At 41.5% G+C, this 24,472-nt stretch overlaps 1 protein-coding gene across 8 annotated transcripts in view; it reads right to left on the reverse strand.

Annotated features, from left to right (window-relative positions):
• The window catches only part of LOC147609554 (heparanase-like protein 3), a 44,516-nt gene extending 41,497 nt beyond the window's left edge, over positions 1 to 3,019 (reverse strand). For 2 of the 8 annotated variants that reach the window (XM_086787550.1, XM_086787545.1), the window contains exon 1: positions 2,449 to 2,893. In XM_086787550.1, the coding sequence (XP_086643676.1) occupies positions 2,449 to 2,682 (234 nt within the window). In that variant the 5' untranslated portion in view covers positions 2,683 to 2,893. The other 6 variants (XM_086787546.1, XM_086787547.1, XM_086787551.1 and 3 more) reach the window with 6 other exon arrangements.
• Between the last annotated feature and the right edge of the window lie 21,453 nt (positions 3,020 to 24,472).

Raw genomic sequence — 24,472 nt, forward strand, 5'->3', positions numbered from 1 at the left:
TCTCTCTCTCTCTCTCTCTCTCTCTCTCGTAATGGTTGGTTGATTAGATTACGAAAATGTAATACAAAGCAAAGGTTGCATGACCAGCTATACAAACATGTACATAGAGGCCGTCAGACCACACACTAAAAGGCCACATGAGGCATGCCCACCGTACGAAGAGCATGTAACCAGGGGTCAGCTTGCGCCTTGGTGATAACATGTGCATCGATCAAAGAAGAAACTTGCCGAAGCAATAGACCATTTGTCAGGATCTCTCTCTCTCTCTCTCTCTCTCTCTCTCTCTCTCTCTCTCACACACACACACACACAAAGTGAAGCAATGTGATTAAGAAAGGGAAAGAGTAAATGGAAGAGGAGTGAATCATGTGAATAAGAAAGAGCAAGTAACCCCTACGAATTCAACCATTACTGCTACCTTGACAAAAAAATATTAATAATACAGTCCAGAATGCCAGGAGGCTTCAGATTTAGACTAGAAAGTGGAGACCCTCCAGAATGCATCATTGGGAGAGCTTCCACATGACATAGGATATGCAAAGGTGTTTCTAGAGGAGATCAATAAAATTCCTCAAAAATAGATCAGGCCATGTCATGTTGCTATTGACATTGAGACACTGGCCAGCATCACATCTTGGAAATATTGAGCCAGATGCACAGAGGCCAGGGAGAGACATACCGTTCTTGCATCACTAATGGCCATTTGGTCTAGGATACAAGGCTCCTCCAAATATTCAAATGGCAAGAGGAAAAATTTCCGTAGTTTATGGCCCTGAGTAGATCCTTCTGTAGTAGCAACTTCAGTGCCCACCCGGAGGCGGCTTGGTCCTCGCCCAAAGGTGGTACAATTAAGGCTGCAAAGGGGGCCAGATGCCACCGGGGAGCCTGTGGGAATTTAATCTCGGGACCTCCCCCTTCCTAGTCACAAACCCACACCACTAGGCTGCACACCCGTTGGCAGATTGTCCATACTTTTCTAAGACATCCTCTAGTGGTGTTTTCAAGCATGCATCTGGTTTATTCAGACTGCATGGTGTATTGATTCCTTGAGCCTTGGCGCTTCTGTTGTTTCAATCATATTTAATAGTAAGTATTTTCATCAAAAAAAATAAAGAAAAGAGAACAAAGGAGAAGGCACTAAATATAAAAGTAACATGAATTCTAGTGGGACCTACACTTGGGATGTTGTTTGAGGAAAAAATGAAGATCACTATCAAGCATGTGGAGAATGTATGGACAGTTCCCATCCTAACAAAGATAAAGCCCTGACTATCAAACTTAAAAATGCAGAGGCCCAACTTGAAGTCTTTGGGAAGATATGAAATCTAAAACAAATTCTCACCTATGTCAATGAGGACCTCACCCAGCCTTAGATAGAGGGAAGGAAAACTGCAATGATCAGGGTTCAAGAAAAAAAAGGACAAGGGCAAATATGTTGTTTATGTGAATGGTCAGCTCTACATTGCAGAGATGAGAAAGAAATCGGGCATACCTAACCCTGCTGCACCCATCTCTCAAGCATCCATGTCTGCATGGCACCACGGGGTCTGTGGGTTTGCAGATAGATTCCACATGGCTCTTTGGAATTCCAGTGGCATGAATCCAAAAAGCTTAATGAGAGCTACGTCGAACAGATGTTAGCTACACTGATGCACCACAGTCTAGAGAAAAGGCTACCAGGAGTGACTCCATGTCATTGGGGGGCATCATTCAGGCAACAAACCGGTGGGGTTTGAGGTTCAAGGGGTGTTTCCATGCTCTTCAGATTGCATCTCTCATAGTTTGTGTCTGGTGTGAAGGGGGCAGAGAAACAATACATGTGAGAGGGGTAATCAGTTTCAGCCTTCTACATGCAGTCCCAAAACAGTCCCTTTATACTCACACATAAATCTAACTTGACCACCAATTAGAAGGGTTGTATAGTACTCACCTCTTCAATACTCCCTTGGTAAGGATTATGGATTCTTGCCACATCTCAAGAGAGAATGTTTTCAAGCTCATAAGAAGCAATGGGTTCTTTTGTCTCGTGGTTATTTGGCACGCCTTGTGTTCTAGAGGGAAGAACTTCCACTTTACTAAAAATCTCCCTACAAAGACGGGTTTCATTCGATATAATCTCCCCACAAAGGCGGGTTTCTATCGATATAATTTCTTACACATTACTCTGTATGTATTCACCCAAAGGCCAGGGTATATACAAAAAACATATGTTGCATGCCTTCAAGATTTCTATTGGTCAAATCAGAGTCTGATCAAAATACACCCCTCCCAACTTCACTTGTGCACACCTTCCGTCAAACTAGAGAAATTAATTGATTGTGTCTTGAATTATGTGTATTTATGTCAAAATTAATAACCTATAAGAACTTTGATTGATCAAAATTACCATCAAGAACTTCATTAAAGCAATACTGGGGTAGCTTCTTTATGTGGGTTTAATGATTTTACTAGGGTGAGCAAAGAGGCATTCTCCCAGCTGCATCTGCCATAGTCGCACTTTTGAGGGGGCCACCAATCCAGGGTTGCACAGATGTAGTCGTCGTCCACCTGGGCGACGGGCGCATGCGCATTGATGATCACTGCTGCAGGCGTCACCCCTCTTTGCGGCGAGGCAGCAGCAGCTACCCTGGACAAGAGGCTTCCATGCAAGAGGCAAGAGAGCAAGGCGAAGAGAGCGGCCATGGCGGAGAGAGGGGGGGGGGAGGATGGTGTCTATAGGTACTTAGAGAGAGAGAGAGAGACAGAGAGAGATGGTGTCTATAAACCGAGACACACACAGAGAGGCGGTAGAGACCACGATGATCTCAGAGACAGACAGACAGGCACACACAGAGGGACACACAGGCGCGCACACACACCACACACACAGAGAGAGAGAGAGAGAGAGTGTGTGTGTGTGTGTGTGTGGGTGTGGGTGTGTGTGTGTGTGTACGCATCTGGAAAAATTGAAATAAAAAAAACGTTCACTAGAGCCGGAAATGACCAACGGCCTTACACACAAACCATCATTTTTGGACCCTTTCACACGTGACTTTTGCTCTTCTTATACACACTGACACATAGGGTGTTGACACATAGGGTGTTGAGTGGTTTCTCCATCCATGTCATCAAATTTCATTATGGTTGTCAACAGTGCAACATACTTTTGCACATTGCCACTTCACCAACAACAATCATGTTCCATGCCTAACTCTTGATGTGATCGGATCAAAAACTCTTGATCGGATCAAAAATGCCATAATTGCTCGTGTGTGTCAGCCCAATCGAGAAAATTCTTACACATGACTCTCGCCCATTCTTGAAGAAAGCATCTAATTGGCTGAAAAGTGCGCTCCGATTTTGCTTCTATAGCTAGCCTCCTTCAACCATGGGGAAGAAGAAAAAAAATGGGTATGAGGTGGTTGTTGACAAGGATGTGGAAAACTTTGGGCAAGGAGAAGTTTCTCAACAATTCAAGGTCCGGATGTCTGTCCAAGTGCTCTCTAATGTGTAGACCCCCTAGGGCCTCAAAAATGAATTAAAAGGACAATCTCAAAACACGTGCAACTTTATAGCATATCTACCCCCTCAACTATTCATGGAAGGCTTTTTATGTGGTAGATAACCAGTAATTTTCTTAAATGGAATTTCATCGTCTTTTAATAGTCGTTCTTATACTAGCCCCCTCCCCTAGTTGTGTTGTGATGGTTTGTTGATGGGCAAGTATCGATGTGTACTTACTACTCTTTCAACCATTACACCTCAAATATGCACTAAACTTGCAAATGGCCCATCCTTAATAGAGAGCAAACCCTTGGTCAAGTTGCGTGTTTTGCTTCCTAGGGTCAAATTTCCACGTTGAAGTGTGTAACATGCTTCTTGCTCATATTTTGGTATGACAAGCATGGTTCAAGAGGGGGCATCTTCATTTAGTTACCCCTCCAATGACATACACGGTCGCCTTGAGGCTAAGAAACCTAACATTCTTTCTCTCTTTTTCTTTCAATTTTCATAGAAAAAAAAACACTTTTCCTTTACCTTAAAGTAAGTGGTTCACTCCTTTCCTTGCCCTCGTGGGGGATTCCATTTAGCTTCATTATGATTCTACCTATGTAGATTTGTGTGTATGTGGATACACCAGAGAATATGTGGATTTGCGTGTAGATTTGCATGTATGTGGATACACAAGAGAATATGACAATAGTATGAATGCACAAGTCACCAAAAAAGCAATCGTTGGCCATTGAGTGAAATACTTATTTATGTAAAAGTATATGATTATTTAAGCACATGCACTTGAAAAGATCAAGAAGGGACAAAATTTGGGCCTTTGTACAAAGTTGCATGAGCATTTTCTCATTGGTTTTGTTCATCAATTCCTTTTTCATAAATGCACAAAGCTCAATCCTAGGAAAAAAAGGTATTCCCAACTAATAGAAAAAAGGAGAGGTCTTTACCTTGATCAGTTTTTCCAATCTCAAAATATCAACCCTTATTTTCATGGCAAGCAATAATTTCAACCGATATTTTTCAATTTTAGCCATGAAAAATACACTAAATAAATTATAGTTTCTAAACACTTCTATGGAAGAAACTAAAGGATGGTTGTTTTATAACACCACAAAACATTTATGTAAAAAAAGCACCCATTGCCACCAAACCTTAAGCCTTTAGGCACAAGGCTCAAAAAAAATATTCTTGCATTTGACTAGCAAGCAACTTTTTTTGACTCCTAACAAAAATATTCTGCCATTTTACTAGCAAGCAACTTTTATAAAGTGGCTCCCATCCACCTTTAACATTGGGTTTGGTGAAATGATTACTTCAATCTTGAATATGGCATGACCTTTTCTCTACGTTATTTTAAGGAGTCTTGACTCTTCATCCCTCCCACGTCACACTATCACACACTCACACATGCTTGTACTTTTACAATTTGACATTTTTATTTTCCACCATTGTCCACCTAAGGAACTTTTAGGAAGTGGTTTCATTTTATATTTTGAAGCTTGGTGGCATGACCTTTTCTCTACGTTATTTTATGGAGTCTTGACTCTTCATCCCTCCCACGTCACACAATCACACACGCACACATGCTTGCACTTTTACAATTTGACATTTTTGTTTTCCACTATTCTCCACCTAAGGAACTTTTGGGAAGTGGTTTCATTTTATATTTTGAAGCTTGAAGATAGAACCATGAAGGTTGGTTGGAGGGTGAACATGAGGAAGATACACAAAGACTTAACCTACATTCAACTCTGCCATCCCGATTTCCTCTCTATTTCCTTCCAATAGAGGTGATATCTTCCCTCAAGCCTAGAATATGTAACTTAAAGCTAGAATCTATGATTAATGAGAAGATGATTCCTACAAGTATACATAAGGGCATTGATAAGATTAATTGCTTATAAAGGACTAACTTTGCATTTAGAACCACGAAAAGATGCTTTCTACAAGTAGAAGTAAGGACATTAATAAGATGAAACACTTATAAAGAATTAACTTTGGAAAATGCCAAGGACATTGATAAGATGAATTACTTATAAAGAACTAACTTTGAAAAATGACAAGGACATTGATAAGATGAATTACTTATAAAGAACTAACTTTGAAAAATGACAAGGACATTGATAAGATGAATTACTTATAAAGAACTAACTTTGGAAAATGACAAGGACATTGATAAGATGAATTACGTATAAAGACCCAACTTTGGACATTGATAAGATGAATTACATATAAATACCTAAGTTTGGAAAATGGCATTTAGAACCGAGAAAAGTGGCACTCTTAAACTAACTAGGAGCATTCAACTAGGATGTGGTCATGGATCAGTTATGTATATTTGATGCCCATGACCCTCTTATTTAGCTTCAATCCTCTTTTCTTGATGCATGGTTTAGGCACATGCAAGTCATATTTTAAATGGGGTTCTATTGAAAGTGTGAGCTGTGTATCTTTTTCTAGTGTGATTATTAGAGTCCATTTGTTTTGTAAGGCAAGTTATAACATAAATTATTTCCTATTCTATGAATTTGAACCTCAATCCAAAGAATGTTGTTATGGAAAGATTGGGAATTTAGAATTTCATATACACCATTCTCTAGACCATCAAAACATATTTTAACTAGAATTTACAATTTGAGATTTAGATTTGTAGCAAGGCCTGCTCTTCTTAACACACATTTTCATTGTGTAAACTCATATTTGTTAGTGAAAAACAAATAAGGGAGAAACAAGTTATTTGTTAGTTTCCTTATACATTTATTATTTGTTTGATTGAAAGAAATCTCCACTTGCTATAATTACATCCAAGCCACCAAAATGTCGTATATAATTATGTGTTATTGATTAGAGTCACGTTTTTTATAAATTCAAATATCCTTTATTTGAACTAAAACCCTTAGTAAGTGTGTCTTTCCTATCTTGAATTATGCCATTAGACAAAAGTCTTTGTTTATAGTTCAAAAGTTCTTTTGAACTTTAAACAAAAATCTTTGTTTATATTTCAAAAATTCTTACTTGTTAATAATATTCATTTTGAGGCATGTTTTCTTCTATGTACCAAATTTTGAAACAAGACCTTAAAAAGCTCTCATGGACAAGGAATGTTAAACATGCCCCTATTAAGTATGATGTTTTAGATTCCATATTTGTTCAATCCCTAAACTTGACTCTTTAATGTAGGCGATATATTTTGACTTTTGATGTATTAGCCAACACATCAAGTAAAGATCTTTTCATGCATGGCCATATGTTTATCAAATCCAACCTCTCTTATTTGTATAAAAGTTATTCTTGGGTTTATCCATCTTTCTTCTATACCATTTAAGTCTATTACAATTCGAATACATGGATTGACTCTTATGTTTAGTGGGCATAAAAACTTTGGTGCAACGTTTCTCTTTGAGATGACCATCTTTTAACAAACAAACTCATATTTTGCATATAGCCTTTAGGTTTAGTGGGCATAAAAACTTTGGTGCAATGTTTCTCTTTGATGATTTTAACCACCTTTTAATAAACAAACTCATTATTTTAACCACCTTTAGGTTATTGATGTGAAAGAGTTTATAATGTCAACAATAGGAGATTTTTCTTTCAAAAGTTGAAATCTAAAAACCAACATATTGCAAGAGATATATGAATATTCATCTACATGTAGGAAAAGGTGTAAATATGAAGGAAAAGGTGTAAATATTCATCTACATGTAGGAAAAGGTGTAAATATGAAGGAAAATGGCTTTGTTCATTTACCCAAAGATCAATTCATATTCTTTTTCTTTTTTGACAATTGACAATTCCAAAGCATAATCCTTTTTTTCCCTCTTTGTTGATCTTTTGGCACATCCGCTTTACCTTTTCATGATTTAAGCTCTTGTTCTTTTGGAACAGAGACACTTTCAACAACATTGATAAGTTACATTAGTGATTAAGAATTGTATATTTGTGTCACTTGGTAACCATGTCAACACTAGATGGCATAAGTCATGGGTCAAAAATATTTCATTTCAAAGGATGTGCCATTTAGTGGACTTTATACCTCTTTCATTTTAACATTTGTTGCATTTACCTTGTTTAACAAAGGTTGCCTATGAAAAATACAAAATGTCCCCCCTCCTAAGTTTGTGCCTACGCCCCTCCTCGCCTCCATCTGTTCCCCCCCTTCTTCCTCATGTTTCCCCCTTCTAGCCCCCGCTTCACCTACCTTCCCCCCTATTTTGCCTACTTTCCCCCTAGTTCTGATGCGTCCCCCCCCTCTCAGCACTTGCCTTCTTTGCCTCCCCTTTCTGCTAGCGTGCCCCCCCACCGCCTGCCCCTCGTCCCCCCTCTTTGCCAGTGCCCTCCCCCCCCTCGCCCCTCCCTCCCTCTTTTCACTTGTGCCCCCCCCTCCTACTTGCTTGTCCACCTTGCCCCAGCTCCTCCATCTTTTTTAGCTTGCCACCCTTCCCCTTTTTTGTTTCTTGCTCTCTTCTCCCACCTTCCACCCCCCTCCCATGTCTCTCCTTTCCTCCTCTAAGCCTCTCCTCCGTTTCTTTCGCCCTCTCCGTCTTTGTCAAGCAGCTCTCTCAATTCTTGGGGTTTCCTTCACTCGGCAAGTCTCGGCACGTTATGGTCTTTTACCCCCCCCCCCTCAGGAGGACTCCATGGCAGCCACTCCGTCCTCTCGCCGATCGAGGTCATCATTAGTTTATCCTTCAGCTTCTCTCGCTATGAATCTTGCATCAAGCAAACCTTCAGCTTCTCGCTATGAATCTTGCATCATTAGAGGCCTCCACTCTGGTATGCAAGATTGTCGGTAGCCATTTATAGGCTGCGTATAACTTAGAGATATTTTGCAGGTGATCCTCATCGGTGGGCTTTCTAAGATCATAGACATCCATCCTCTAGGTTGTGGCTACTATTGGGTTGAGTTCAACTCGTCAGCGGTGTTCGATTGAGTCATGCAACTGAGCCATGTTGCACTGTATACAGCCCAGGTCTTCTTTGCATGGTGGCAGCATGTCTTCAACCCCGTGTCCGACCCTCTGGTGGTGGGTTTCGAGCTTCCCAGTGACAATCTGCTTCCCGATGATGGATTCCCCTCCACTGTTGTCTCGGCTCTCGCATGGGTGACCAGGATTCCATCCCCTTCACATTTGTATTGACTTGCCGAAGATAGTGCCTCATGTCATATATATATCCCATGTCTTTGGGATGACCCCATCATTTAATGAGTGGAGTACTCAAGCATCCCGAGCCAATGTTTCATTTGCAGGCAGATGGGCCACCTCGCTAGAGATTTCTCTCGGCGCGCCAGGCCAAGAGACCGCCTCCACAGTGGTCCCCCCAATCCCCATTCAAATCCTCACCAGGGGATAGAGAGAAAGGCAAGCTCTCAAGCAGTAGAGCACTAGGATTTGGTTGTGGGACGACCTTGCTCTATCAAAGATTGGCAGACGGTTGGCCCATGCCCAAGCGGTCAACCGACTACTAGAGCTGAGCGTTGCCATGTGTGCCAAGCTCGCTGAGTTTAAGAGGATTCGGTTCTGTCAGAGAACCAGTTTGAGCACTTATCACAGCACCCACCTGGTGGCGATGGGCTCCCTCTAGTCAACGGAGAGGGTCTCTCCACCAGCCCCTTTGGTTTGGCAGCTACTTTCCCACCAAGATTCCTCCTTTGGTTCTTAGTTTCTAGGGTTGGCCCCACTGAACCCCCGAGGAGGCCTCTCCATCAACCTCCTTCTTTAATGGATCACTCCTAGCCACTCCTTTCTCCTTCCTCTCTGCCTCCCCACCCCCTATGCCTCCTCCCCCCCTCCCAGTCCTCCCCTATCCTCGCCTTTGATATTTCCTGCAGTGGTCCCCTCTGCCCCCTCCTCTTCCTTCGAGCTAGTACTCCCTCCTCCCTCCGCCTCTCTCCAAAGCACTCTCGCCGCCCTCCAATAGCATTCGACTCGGAGGAGCGGAGGTAGTCAGCAAGCTCTATTCACCACTTGATCCATACATTATCAGAGTGTTGGTAGAGATGAACATCGCCGCTTCCCCAGGCTCTCCTGCCAAAGTCCCTAGCCCCCAAGATCTTGTTGAAATTGGTGCTTGTCATGTCATGTATGGGGCACATGTATGTGAGAGAAAGGTAGATAAAGCCTACAATGTCATGAAATAGGAATGGATGAAGGCTAGGGTTATTTGGGCATGTGAATGGATGAATGTAAAAGGGAGTCAATGGTAAAAAAGTAGGCACATGGAAAGTGCAAGGGGGCTCAAGGCATGTGGGTATTTATGAACACATGGAGGATAGTACAAGGGTGCATGGAGCATGTGGGTGAAAGCTCTATGAGAGCTATAAATGGATTTATCAAACTCATTTTCTTAATGCAAAAACGTGAGCATGTGATTAGGCTTGATCCATATCTTAATTACATCTATTAGCACTAATGTATTGCTCTAACAATGTATTTTTCCGCATTCTATCCACCATGGCTCACATTTTCTTTCATCTCTTAGGACATATCTTGCCTAACTTATGCTGCACAATTTTATCTTGGTATCAAAGCAAGGTCACCACTTCACTCTCAGCATTCAGCATTAGCAGAGATTAGTATGTGGAAATATAATTTCTCGCTACAAATCGGCCCAAATCTATGCACCAAATGATGACTTCTTATTTGGGAGAAAACGACCTAGTGAAACAAAAGGAAGTGACTTCTCATACATGGTAAACAAATGTAATGTGTATGCTTATGCAAAAGGAACTTTGGGGGTTAGGAAATGGAGATGAACTTGATGAAAGGAGTGATGATGAAGTCAAAGCATGGATAAAAAAGGATAGAAAAACCATGGGCATCATTGGGTTAAGCCTTGGGGATAACATCATTCATCATATTAGCAACAAGGAGCATGCCAAGGAAGCTTGGGATGAGCTAGAAAAGGTATTTGGAGATAGGGCAAAAAATTCAGAAATAAACCTGAAAATGTAGTTCTTTGGGCTAGATATGGAGTTTAAAGACTCATTTGTGGAACATGTAGGTAAGATGAAGAGCATTATGATGCAGCTTGCAGGTATCAAGGCACCCGTGGGGATGAGAAAGATGCAATTGCGGTCTTAATCAAAAGCATGCAATAGAGTTTCCTTCGGTGGTAACAACTCTTACTAATCTTCCAAACCTTACTCTTGAAAGGGTTGAATCCTCTTTCTTTGAAGAAGATAAGAAACTAAAAGTTCCATAAACTAAAACTAGAAGATTAGGGCACCCCTATAGGCCAAGACATGCACGCGATCTCTAAGATTCCGGACATCCTTATTCAAGACCCTAAGATCTTCAAGCAGGATAGAGTAGATTTGGGTGGTATTGGACTTTATTTTAGGCTCTGTTGCGTGCACCTTGGATGCGGGCCTTGGTGAGATTAGCAATTTTTTTACAGGAGGTAGCTCAGAGCAAATTGGAAGGATTTGTGAGCAGGAGAGGAGTTGAGGAGGGGTCTTGCTTCTCTTTAGCGGCTTCAGGAGAGTCCCCAGATAGCCCTTGGATTGAGAGTCAGCTTATTGATGCCCGCACGAAGATTAGATCCATCGAGGAGAGGAGGGTGGAGTTAAGATATGATGCTAGGGCTTCCTTTTGGACCCAGGCTGGTGATAGAGTCATGAGAGACTTCTTTGAGATAGTAGGTCTCCACATGAGGATAGTAGGTCTCCACATGAGGAGAGATGGTATTCACAGGTTGCGCAGCCAGGATGGAGCCATCATTTTTGACCCCCCTGCTATGAGAGTCATCGCCACTTATTTTTTATGATCTCTCGTCGTCGCAGGTGGCCCATTATCCCCACAAGTGATGGAGGCGCATGGCACTCCAATTTGCTATCTCGGATGCCAGGTGGGCATCGATATCTCTTTGGAGCAGTAGCTCGCCCCTCTTCTTCTGAGCATTCGGAAGAAGCTTTTGTACTAGAGCCGTGCAAGGCTCTCCCTAGTTGATAGAGTGGTGGTGGGGCGAACTAGGTCCTTCTTTCCACCATGTGGTACATCACTTCTTGATGGGCCTTCTCTCAAGCATGTATTTGCCAGGTACAACATTTGATCCGGAACTTCTTATGGGTCAGTAGTGAGACGGGAGGCCTGTCAGGGCCAAGGTGGCATGGAAAGTGATCATTCAACCACGACGTAGAGGGGGTCTAGGCATATTGACCCTACTATTTAGAGCCAAGCCCTGCTAGGCAAGCTGATTGTTAGAGGACTTCTTCCCGATGGGGCAAGCCTTGGAAGGACTTCCTCTTGGCTCGGATTTCAACCTGCACCTCGAGCCTAGGGGGGCCTTGGCTGTAGACCAGACGGATCTTCACAGAGATGCAGGCTTGTAAATTTAGCCTAACTTTTGAGGATAGATTTGCAGCAAGTTTACTTCGAGCTTGGGAGCACCTCAGGCCTGCCCTTAGGTAGATAGCTCCAGTAGCCTCAGAAGAGTGTCTTTGGCAACCTGGTAGCCTCAAAGGAGCATCTTTGGCAACCATTGGTTTGGAATCCCCTGATCCATTTACCCAGTGGCCATGTGTTGGGGTCTTGACCTCACGTATCATGGGGCGGCGCGTTGAGCATAGGACCTGCCAGGTCCCTTGGAGATTGGCTTGCACACATGCAGTTACCCTCATAGGTTTAGGAGGGAAGCCTGAATGGGATCCGGGGTAGAGACAGGCTCAGCATCGACATCAACTCTGCTATTTCTTAGGAGTGGCTAACCCCTATCATAGACCCGACTCCCCCAATGTGCCTAGGTGTGTTTACCAGGCATGATATCCTTTTGGCAGTCCTTGGAGCGGACGAGGGTAGTGGTTTGCTCACTTTTTCTATTGGTTCCCATGGTAGACTAGAGAGATTTGAGCCCCCCTTGGAGGATTTCAGTGGCTACACCTTATAGACGGTGATGGTGATTGGATTTCATGCACGAGAGTGGCACATAGACCTTGCACCAGCCAAGGTGGCCAGGGAGAGATTCTGGCACCAGCTATGGACATGGGAGAGTTGACCTCTCATGCCTCCAGTTGGACCTGAGATAGTGGACTTGGCATGATCCTGTTGATCGAGAGGAGACACTAGATGTCCCCTTTTCGTATATATAGCACGGCCAGGCTGCAGAATTTAGATGATAGCAGTACATATCACAAGGCCTCTCTCAGTGTTTCCTCTCAGTTTTTTGGAAGAGGCTTTGGGACAGTTTTTGGCCTTGAAAGATCACCATCTTTCTCTGGCTAATGGCACACAAGAGCTTGGCGGTTGGCACGTGGTTGGCCATTGGAGGTCAACAAGCAGCCTTCACGAGAGGCAGCCACCCTTAGGAGTCTCAATGACATTGTCTTTGGGATTGCCAGAAGGCTTAGTAGGTGTGGCAGTGGATTCTTTGCATCTTCATGAACCTCAACCCAGATCATTTCTTGGGGCACCGTTGCTTGGGCCACAGAGGCTGAGGTTGTCAGGGCGTATGAGGAGGATGGTGGGGGGCCCACCCCCCCTCCCCCTCTATGAGATAACCTTCTCCTCACATAGTGGCCCCTTTGATTATTTGATCCCCGCCCTATACATGAGGTGAGGTTGTATCTAGCCCTTTGTGGTTGTATTTGGCCCATCGTGATTGTTTTTCATTAACTAATAGAAGGATCTTTTGTCAAAAAAAAAAAGGAAATGTCAGTTTGGACTAAGTTGTCCCTAACCACGTGTGGGTACAAGAATAAAATTTGAGCTAATCTCTAAGATTTGATGGTGAAACACAATTTTTAGGTACCATTACACTATGGGATGGGTGCTCTCAATCCAGGTAAAAATTGTAAATCCAACATAAGTAGGGTTAATGAAGTATCTACATCAAGATAGGTTTCCAATGTCATATGTGTAATTTAACAAAAAGTAATTTTGTCTTGGATGACGAGTAATTATGCTCATCGAAGCGCATGATGGCATAAGGATATGCCATTGATAATGTGCCATAAACTTCTTTATTTTGGAGAATTTTTGCAGTAGAAAACTAGATTAAGGTATGGTTAAGGTATAAGTAAATTTTTAGCTTAAGTGTGAAACGACCATATCACTACCTCATATATGTGTTATCATTAATTTTATGTTATTTTTGGAGTAGGAAAATAGATTAAGGTATAAGTGATTTTTAAGCTTAAGTGTGAAATGCTATATTACTACCTCATATATGATTTATCTTTAATTTTATGTTATTTTTCCTTGTACCCTCTTGCTAATGATGCTTGTTTCCCTCTGTTGTAAACATTTCTATGTGGTTTGATTGCATCATTGTGTTCTTGTGATTTAGCTCCTATTTAAGCTCTAGTATATGGAATTTGTGTGAATAGAGAAGAGATCAGCCCAAGCATTATGCTTCATGTATGGCTATAAAGAAGAAAAATGCATAAGGAGCTTCTTGAGATAATGGACTTCCCACTTGCCTGAGTTGCATATACGAGTGAAAGGAGTGGAACCATGGGAGGAGTTAGGATAGCTGTGATGAGTGATTGGGAAAAGGAAAGAGAAGAGAGTGAGAGAAAGAGAAGCAGTGTGAGACCATTAGGAGGTGAAAACCCACTCTCAATGTGCAATTCTTAAGGAATTTGGAGGATAATGGATGCAAGGAAAGAGAGAGGAAGAAATCCTAGATAAATTATAACATGTAGAAAAACAAATTAGCCAGAGCCACCACATATAGCACACCAATGAGTACGATGCCACACCACACTAACTTGTAGAAAGAAAAGCCACACCATATAGCACACCGACGAGTACGATGCCACACTGCACTAACCTGTAGAAAGAAGAGCCACACTGAAAAGCACACTAACGACGAGTACAATGCCATATTGCACTACCAAGTGCCACATCACATTGCACTACTATGGGAGAGACAAACCTTAGCCCTTAGCAAATTGCAACTTTAAGGAGATCTAGAGTCCTTATGATTGCCCTTTAGTGGAATACGATCTTAGAATCAAAACATATAATTTAGGAAGAAGGAGAATGTGTGCAAACATTTAAGAGTAGGAGTAAGTAAACTCATGGTGTTATCACACATGGCACTAACTCTTCAAGGTGACATCTAGAAGAGGGAGGAACGGGTCACCATCTAAGTGCACACTTATGGGACACCTTAGGCCTTGTCAAATCACACCATAATATTGTAGCCACTTGTTGCCACTAATGAGTGGTATAGTAAGTAAAATTATGGTGTTGTTACACATAGCACCAACTCTTCTAGGTGACATCTAGAAGAGGGAGGAATGGGTCACTGTCCAAGCATGCACTTTTGGGACACATTTGGCCTTGTCCAATCACATCATAATAGTGTAGTCACTCTTGTTTCTGCTAATGACCATGAACCCTAGGAAACACACGTGATTGGCTTTATCCAATCACACCATAATGGTGTCTAAGAAATACATTTGTGCACCTGTCGGGGAGAATCATGTCATTGTGTGGCTAAGGCCATGAAAGTACTAGGTCATAGCATTAAACAAAGAAAATCAGCCTAATTGGAGGCAAAAACCTCATTTACAATGTACCAGGCAAGAAGTGAAAAAACAAGAAAGTCTAGAATAACTTGTTTTTATATGACATGCATGAAGTAGAGATATGGAGTCACAACTAGCTCCACAATCATTACATAAACAACCCTCACCAGTCAACACCTTAATAGGTGAACAAAAGAAATTGTGTACACTATGGCTACTAACAAGTTGAAAGAGTTCACAAGAATGGATTCTAGGCAGCCTGAGGGTATAGTGTTCAAAAATCATCAACTCTTTAATTTTGAATCAAAATATTTTTTAGAGGGAAAGGTACCCAATGGTAAGAAATATCCCAAAACCCTTGATTATAACCAAACATATGCAAAAATATGCACGTCTTTGGTGATCCTCTAAAGTACTTTAAGACCACTTGCTCTAAATGAAGGGTTTACCAATTAGAGAAATTTACACACAAGAGAATTTCCATTGTGCTTACAGGTAATGCAAGTGATTAGTATGCAAATATACCTAAAGCCACAAAGACATGGGGTACCTTGCACAAGCTTCCAACCTACAAACTTTTAGGACCAACCAATCTCTAATTGTGAGAAATAGAGCAAAAAAAAGGGACAAGGTAAGAGATTACGTTGCTGAAATTCAAAGCCTTAGTGCAAAGTGTCTAGATGATGAAAGGCCTAGGAATAATGCATTAAAGAAATACTTCGTGGTTGGGATGAATCAAAGAATCATGAGGGAAGCATAAAGAATGAAGGAGGTCAAAGTTTTAACCACGCTTGATGATATTTTCCAAAGAACCATCATAGACTATGATGATAGAGATATTGATGATGAGGGTTTATCTACAACTTCACATTCTAGTGGTGGAAGGAGGATACACAAGAAGATACAGTGTGACAAAGGCAGTTGAAGAATAAATTGGGACACTCATGGAAGGAGGATACACAAGAAGACATATTAAAACAAAGGTAGTTAAAGAAGACATTGGGACACTATTGTAGGAGAAATTAAAGGGGATAATGTTCTCCACACCAAATCTACATCATTAATGTGAATTACTATGGTCTTCAATATGTGGTGGAAATCATACTGCCAGTGAGTGTCCTTGCTCTAGATCAAGAAGATACTACTATCAAATTTGTGATAGAGTGGGAAACCATGACACTTAAAATTGCATGTATGGGGCAAGAAGGCAAACATCACAACAATTCCAAGGGTGACAATGATCTCATGTATAATACCAAGAGCCTTATACCTCAAGCTAATGAAGCTTATCCAAGAGGTATGTGTTCAAACCCACTTATCTTTCTATAACAATAACAAAATATAACACGAATTACTAACATGACATGAGGAAGCAGAGAAATATGTGGAGCAAGATGCTAATGTCTTGTCTTGCATGGAGGATGAACGGTGTAGTTGCATCACATATAATGTGGAGCAAAATGCCAATGTACTATAGTACATGGAGGATGAACATGGTAGTTACATCCCTGTGTATATAGCAACACAATATTGTACTATACTACATAGAGGATGAACATGGCAATTGCATCCTTGCGTATGCCACAATACACACTAAGGTTACACACTAAGAATGCCAATGTAATGTACTTCATGGAGGATGAACTTGTGTATGAAGCAACACAAGGAATCCCATGGAATGTTATGGGTATGGAGGAAATCATTGTATTCTTTTTGAATGCTTGAACAAGGTTAGGAAATACTAATCTCAATATATGTAGTGTAGGTCTTATGGCTTCACAACCTCCAAATGTAAGAACAAAACCTTCTACTTTGGTGAACATACTTGGAGTAGATGTATGAATGGAATGGATATTTAATGTTGATGAGGAAGCCATACATGAACAAAAATTAGAAATAAAAGGTGGATGTTGACCCTAAGAAGGAAGTAGAATTCTAAGTTACCCACTCGCAAGTCTAGTAACAAGAGCTTGACCCTATTCTAGAAGATCAAGAAAATGATGAAGACAAAGATGAGGAAAACCAAGTCACTTGGTGTAGGAAACAAAGGCTAAAAAAGGGAATAAATATTTGCTACGAGCGCACTTAGGAACCAAATATGGGAGGATAACTTAGCCACATCATCCCATGAAACATGTGAGACTTAAAGCAGTGTGAGTTTAGTCAAGGGTCTTATCCCACGATGTTTAGAGGAAACCATAGCTACATTAAGTTGAAGAAAAACCTCCTTGAAGATATGCCCAAAGATAATCTCTTTGTACCCATATCAAGGTATAGGAGAAAGACCAAGAAAGGGGTTGGATGACACCTAAAACCCATCATCATTGGCATTTCTCTTATGTCCCCCTTTATTCTCTTTTTATGGTATTAGAGCTTAGGCTACTTTCATTAGGGTCTATGAGAAAGAGGGAAGAAGAAGCTACAAAGAAGCAAGAAGCTATGTGGAGAGGAGCTGGAAGTTGTGGAGCACACCAAATCAACCAGATCTGAGAGCTTGGCCCTACTAGAGAGTGATTCTAGTCCTCTTATGCTGATTGTAAGTATTTTCAGATAGATTGCAGCAAAGAAGTGACACTCCCAAGTAAAAGAAAATTATGGTTTTGAAGCTTTCCATGGAAGTCCCAAGCAAAAGAAGTGGCAGTCCCAAGCAAAAGAAAATTATGATTTTGAAGCTTTCCATGGAAGTTGTGGAGGAGCAAATGTATTGTGGGCTTGATATTTGGATGCATACCTCAATAGGAATTGATTGAGCACTCAAATCTATGATTGTAGCAACAAATGAATCACTTGTGGTGGGAAGATAAATTTAGAAACTAGAAGCTCAACAAGAGGGTAAAAGCGCCATATAGCTATGTATGCATAAAATCGATAGTGGTTGTTGTAGTGGGTGCCATTTTTGGAAATCTTTGGAAGCCCTAAACACCTTTATTTGAAGATAGCAAGTATTGGGGCCCCTACATCAACAAAATGAATAGTTGGCAGCTTGATTTTTAGCGTTACCAGTAGAGACACTATGCATAGGAGTAGCAGACCATAAAGGAGGTGATTTGGCACATTAAACACTATCATTAGGTCTTGATATTAGCGTTGTTAATCTTGCCATTGAGCTATGGCAAGCTTGTGGAAGCTACAACAATCAAAACGAACCGGAGATGGTCTATTGTGTAGATTAGTGCAGAATTGAAACAAAGCCCCTATGCCGAGATTAACCTCATATTAACTAAGTGCACCTATGCCGAGATTAACCTCATATTAACTAAGTGCACCTATGCCGAGATTAACCTCATATTAACTAAGTGCACCTACTAGTTAGCTAAAACTCAAGCTAATTAGCATGACTGAGCAAAAAATGGTGTAGCTATGAGCTAGATGTGTGCACAACAAACCAAAATTGTGGCTTGTAAACCTACAAATGCAAATAGAGAGCACTCTTTGACTGGTTTTGGACACTACAAGCTATTCTCATTTGATGGTTGTAAGCTTGAAGGTGTTGCAGATCAATAAATACTAAAATAGAGTGCTATTCTTGGATGGATTTGAGAAATGGGATTTGTGGGAAGCAATCTCAAGTAAAGCATATAATATGCATAAGTGATGTATGCATGTATCTATATGCATAAGTGATGTATGCATGTATCTATATGCATAAGTGATGTATGCATGTATCTATATGCATAAGTGATGTATCTATATGTGAATGAGGTCATTGTGGGCATGGAGGATTGTTTTGAATGTGTTTCTTAGAATTTTCGAGCGGTGCCAAGTGTGTTTTACAGTGGTTTTGAGTCTCAAATTGTGTCGTAATAAAAACTGTGGGAGCGTGGACAGTATTGGTGATCAAGCACATGTATATATGAGTGTTTGAGTTGATTGGTTGGTGTACTTAGTGAACATTTTGCACAGCAAGATGAGTGAAGATTGTTGGAGAAAATCTCAATAGAAACAACTTCTGGATTTGGAAGTATTGCATGATGAACTTCTTGAAAGAAGGCAAAGGGATTTGGAATTTGGTGACAGGTGAGGAGACAAAGCCAAGGGTTCTAACAGTTAATGCAATCCAACTCAGCTTCAACACATAGGAACTAGATGAGAAGAGCATTCAAAGTGCTACATTACTTCTTGATTTGTGCAACAGATGGAATTTTATGCCATATCCAGGATACAAACAATCCCAAGGTCACATGGGATACATTGGTGAAGTTCTATGATACAACTACTCAAGTAAAGAAGATGCAGTTAAAACAAAAGATACATAGTGTGACATGGAACAACATGAACATAAATGACTATGTGCAGGAGATTAACTTGATGTGGAGATGCACTTGCATATATTGGTGCACCTATGGAAGATGATGATTTGGTTGCCATCACATTGAATGGTCTAGGAAAAGACTATAAGGAATTTGAAACCTTTATCAAGGTTAGAGGTGGTGATCCCCTAGATTTTGATGAGTTGGTCTCTTTGCTTATTGTGGAGGAAATGAAACTTCATTTAGGTACATCATCTAGTACCAATGGGCATGCAAGGGACCAAGCATTTTACACTCAGAGAGGTGTTAGAGGTAGGGGGAGATCTAGTTTGAGAGGACATACATGTGGATGTGGTTGGCATGATAGGCCACCACCACAACAACAAGATTCACATCCATCATTTGGTACACATGGTGGTAGAGGTTTTTACCCTCATGCTAGAGGGAGATCTGGATCTCGTGGTAGAGGTCATTGGCAACCATAAAAGTAGAATATGAATAGCATTGAGTGTCATTATTATGGTAAACTTGGAAATATGGCTAGAGATTACTATAAAAAGCAGAATGATCTTTGTGGTGGTAGAGTGCAACATGGTAACTATGCATCATCTAGCAATGAGGGACATATAGATCATTTGTTTGCTATGAAGCATGTGATGGGCACTATGAAGTCATGTAAAGAGAGTGATGAAACATGGTATATGGATTTAGGTGCATCAAACCACATGACATGCCATGGAGAGTGGTTTGATCACAGATAGACGTAAATCTGCAAGTAGCTTTCTTAACCAAGCTACCTCACATGCTGCCATAGCAGCACCTCTGTACTCGGCCTTTGTACTGGATAGAGCAACCGTAGGCTGCTTCTTGCTGCTCCAAGTCACAGCAGCACTCCCCAAAGAAAACATGAAGCCACTAGTAGATCTTCTATCTGAGATACTACCAGCCCAATCAGCATCTGCGTACCCATGTACACATATCTTTGTCCTAGTTTCATAAAATAGTCCACAATGCAAAGTAGACCTCACATACCTCAGTATGCGTCTCAATGCATCCAAATGCGACTTCCGTGGAACCTGCATAAACTGACTCACCAACCAACAGTATAGCTCAAATCTGGTCTGGTGATCATCATGTAGATCAAGCTTCCTACTATGCACCTATACATAGTAGGATCCTCCAAAATCTCTCTTGAATCTGCACTCAACTTGCCATTCTGATCCAATGGCATTGAGATAGGCTTACAGCCTGTCATACTATACTTGGACAACATGTCCAAGCCATAATGTCTCTGCAGTAATCCAATACCATGTGGTGACCTAATCACCTCAATGCCCAAGAAATATCTGAGCTTCCCCAGATCCTTCATCTCAAACTTCTGTCTAAGCAAGATCTTTACATCAAAGATCTTTGCATCATGGTCCCCCGTAATGATCAGGTCATCTACATAGATGACAACAAGCACAACCCCTCTATCAATGTGTTTCACATACAGCAAGAAATCTGCCTTGGCTACATGAAAGCCAATAGTGACAAGATATTTAGAAATCTTGTTAGACCATGCTCTTGGTGCTTGTTTTAAGCCATACAAGGATTTCTTCAACCTGCACACATGCTCGGGGTGACTCATATCCTCATAACTAGGTGGCTGCAACATATACACCTCTTCTTGCAAATCCCCATGCAAGAATGCATTCTTTACATCCATATGATGTAAAGACCATTGCTTTGATGCAGCCACTGCTATCACAATTCTCACTGTTGCCATCTTGGCAACTGGGCTGAAAGTTTCCTCATAATCAATGCCATATGTTTGTGCATATCCTTTGGCTACCAATCTAGCCTTGTACCTGCTTATGCTTCCATCACTGTTATGTTTTACTTTGTACACCCATTTGCATCCAATGGCTTTCTTGCCTTTAGGCAATTGCACTAAATCCCAAGTCTCATTTTCATATAGTGCATCCATCTCCTCATCCATAGCTTTCTCCCAACACACATTTCCAACGGCCTCATCAATGCATGTGGGCTCTACAACCTGCACAACCTTTGCCATGTATGCATAGTGATGTGCCACATAACCATCATAGGTAAACCTTTGCATAGGATTCTTCGCTCTTCCAGATCTTCGCAGCTTTGCATTCATGGCTTCCATAGCCTTCTTTACACCAGGTGTTCTCATAGTAGCTGGTATCCCAAGCTCCTCATCAAGGCTCATCTCTGAGCCACTAGACTCTCCATCAACATGAGAATGCCCTGCAGAAATGTCAGGCATACTAAGGCGCTCAACCACTTTCTCTTTGCCTTTATGTGATATGTAGGACTGGTATTATGGCGCAGCCTGCCACTCCATGGTCTATCAACTAAACCACTAGATGAGGACTCTCTTGGGCCACTTAAAGACTGTGATTGCTGACTTGCATTTTGTGCAACCACATTTCCACTCACATCAGTCCCAACAGCTTCTTTTTCAGCAACATACCAGTCGCTCATCTCATCAGACAACATCCCTGCTTACCCTCAACTCACGTGTAGCAGGGTTATAACACCTGTATCCCTTTTTCTCAAGGGAATATCCAATAAACACACATTTTTCAGCTTTTGGATCCAGCTTAGTTCTCAGCTCATTTGGCACATGCACATATGCAATGTATCCAAAGACTTTCAGATGAGACAAATCAGGTTTTGTGCCAGTAAACCTCTCCTCTGGAGTTACATCATGTATGGCTGTAGTTGGAGTCCTGTTCATGATGTAAATTGCTATAGAAACAGCCTCAGCCCAATAGCTATGCGACATATTCTTCTCTTCCATCAATGCTCGTGCAATCTCAGCAATGTGCCTGTTTTTCCGCTCTCAGCAACTCCATTTTGCTGCGGAGTGTATCTGCATGTAAACTGTCTCTGAATACCATTTTTCTTCAAAAATTCAGAGAAATCATTAGAGAAGTACTCTCCCCCTCCATTTGACCTTAGGCACTTTACATATTTCCTTGTTTGCTTTTCAACCATAACTCTGAAATTCTGAAAGTGAGTGAACACCTCACCCTTCTCCTTCATGAAGTATACCCACACTTTCCTTGTGTGGTCATCAATAAATGTCACATAATACCTGCTGCGCAGTCTCCCATAGACATGGTCTTTGTAGATCTGAATGCACAACATCTAGTGCATTTCTGCTCACATTTCTGTTACGTGGAAATATATGCTTTGTTTGCTTTCCAAATTGGCATGCTTCACATATTCTCTGCATACCTTCAACTTTAAATTTTGGCAGCCCTATCACAATTCCTTTAGTCTGCATAGACTTCATTCTCTACACATTCACATGTCCAATTCTTTTATGCCAAATGTCTGTGTCTGCAACAATTCCTGAACCATTTGTAAACATTGCAGCACTCACTTCAGGCATGTTTACATTCAATGTAAACATTCTGCCCACTCTGTTGCCTTTTGCAACCAACTTGCACTTGTCTTTAAAGTCTTCAACATAACAACCATCAGGGTTAAACCGAACCTGCAAACCCCGCTCAATCATTTGGCCAATTGAAACCAGATTCTTTGTTATGTTCGGAACATGAAGTACATCTGCAAGGTACTTCACTTTACCATCCTGCATAGACAATGGCACATCTCCAACATGGGCAATTGGATGAGCAGTGTCATCCCCTGTTTCCACAAAACCTGGTCTTTCAAGGTTTTTCATCTCCTTGAACCACTCCCCATGAATTGTCATGTGGTTCGAAGCACCTGAATCAACATACCATACATCATCTTTATGTGCTGCTTCAACATTTTCAGACATGGCATTAACGACATGCTGCATAACAAACAACCTTTCATTATCCTCATTGTTTCTGCTAGAGGATGCATAGTTGTTTTGCTGCAATTTCCCATTTTGCATGTCAGCCTGCTTCTTATAACAATCTGCCTGTACATGTCCAAGCTTACCCCACAATAAAAGCATCCACGTGTATCATTATACTACCTTTGCCAATTTCCACGACCTCTTTGACTCCCCCTGCCTCTGAATTGGCCTCTTCCACCTGCATGTTGTTGTTGTGAATTCTAGGACTGTTGTTGTTGCTGCTGCTAGCCATAATTCTGATTACCTGTTCGGCCACCTCCTTGACCGTGTCCACGGCCTCCTCTACCTCATCCTCTTCCTGAACTTGTGTAGAAGGCCTGCTACTCTGAACTGTTTTTGTTTTATGAAGACTGTTGGTCTTTACCCAATCTCTTCTCTTCTATAATCAACATAGATACCAAATTTGTAAAATTGAGAATGTTTTCCCAAGTCTAAATAGACGTCTTGAACGCCTTGTATTGTGGCCCAAGACCATGTAGACAAACTTCCACCTTATCATCATTATCTACTGAAACACCAATAGATGCAAGGGATTCCACAATACCCTTTATCTTCAATGCATAGTCATTCACATTCATACTCTTTTTCTCCACAGTATGAAGTTCATTCTTTAACTGTTTCTTGCGTGCCTTGGTATTTGTTTCATAGAGTTTTACCAAGGTGTCCCACGCCTCCTTGGGGGACTTGGCATCCTGAATGTGCCCAATCATGGTGTCCTGTATACTGATAGTAGAGAGCCAATAAATAACTTTTCTGGCTCCTTGGTTCTAATCCTTGAACTCTTTCACATCTGCAGCAGTCGGATTGATCTTCGGTATCTCCGGTGCCTCTTCATGCTCACCTTCTATGTAGTCCCAATAACCCTTTTCCATCAGGAAATTCGTCAACCTGAACCTCCAAGCATGGAAGTTGTTCTTATCAAGCTTCTCAACAACAATCTGGTTTATGCCATCATTTGACATCTTGCCAGACACACAAATTTACCAAAAATAGCACTCTGGTTTGTCCTGCACAAACTGCTGTATTTTCTGTAGCGGTACTGTACTACACTCAAATGTCACAACCAGTGACCTCAATGTGCATACATACACCCAATGGCAACTGTTAACCTCCTTGCAGCACACACAGTGTCTGTACAGCCAATCTGTCTTCCTGTAGTTCTTAAAACAGAGTTTTGCAGAGAATCGATGACTTATCCGCAGTGCTCGAAATCGCTCGCTTTCCGAAAACGGAGGTCCTGACGCGCTCGAAACGCGTTTTCGGCCCAAAAAAGGTAGTCCGATAGGATAGTATAGTTGCCCTATAGCTTTGCCTCCCACGAAGAAAGCTCCTCAATCATAGATCGTTTTCCGGTGCCTCCCGTAGAGCTCCCGACAAGGGTATAGTCACCAA

Source organism: Cibotium barometz, chromosome 51, assembly GCF_041138505.1.
Source record: "Cibotium barometz isolate CiBa-2024 chromosome 51, ASM4113850v1, whole genome shotgun sequence".
NCBI lineage: Eukaryota > Viridiplantae > Streptophyta > Polypodiopsida > Cyatheales > Cibotiaceae > Cibotium > Cibotium barometz.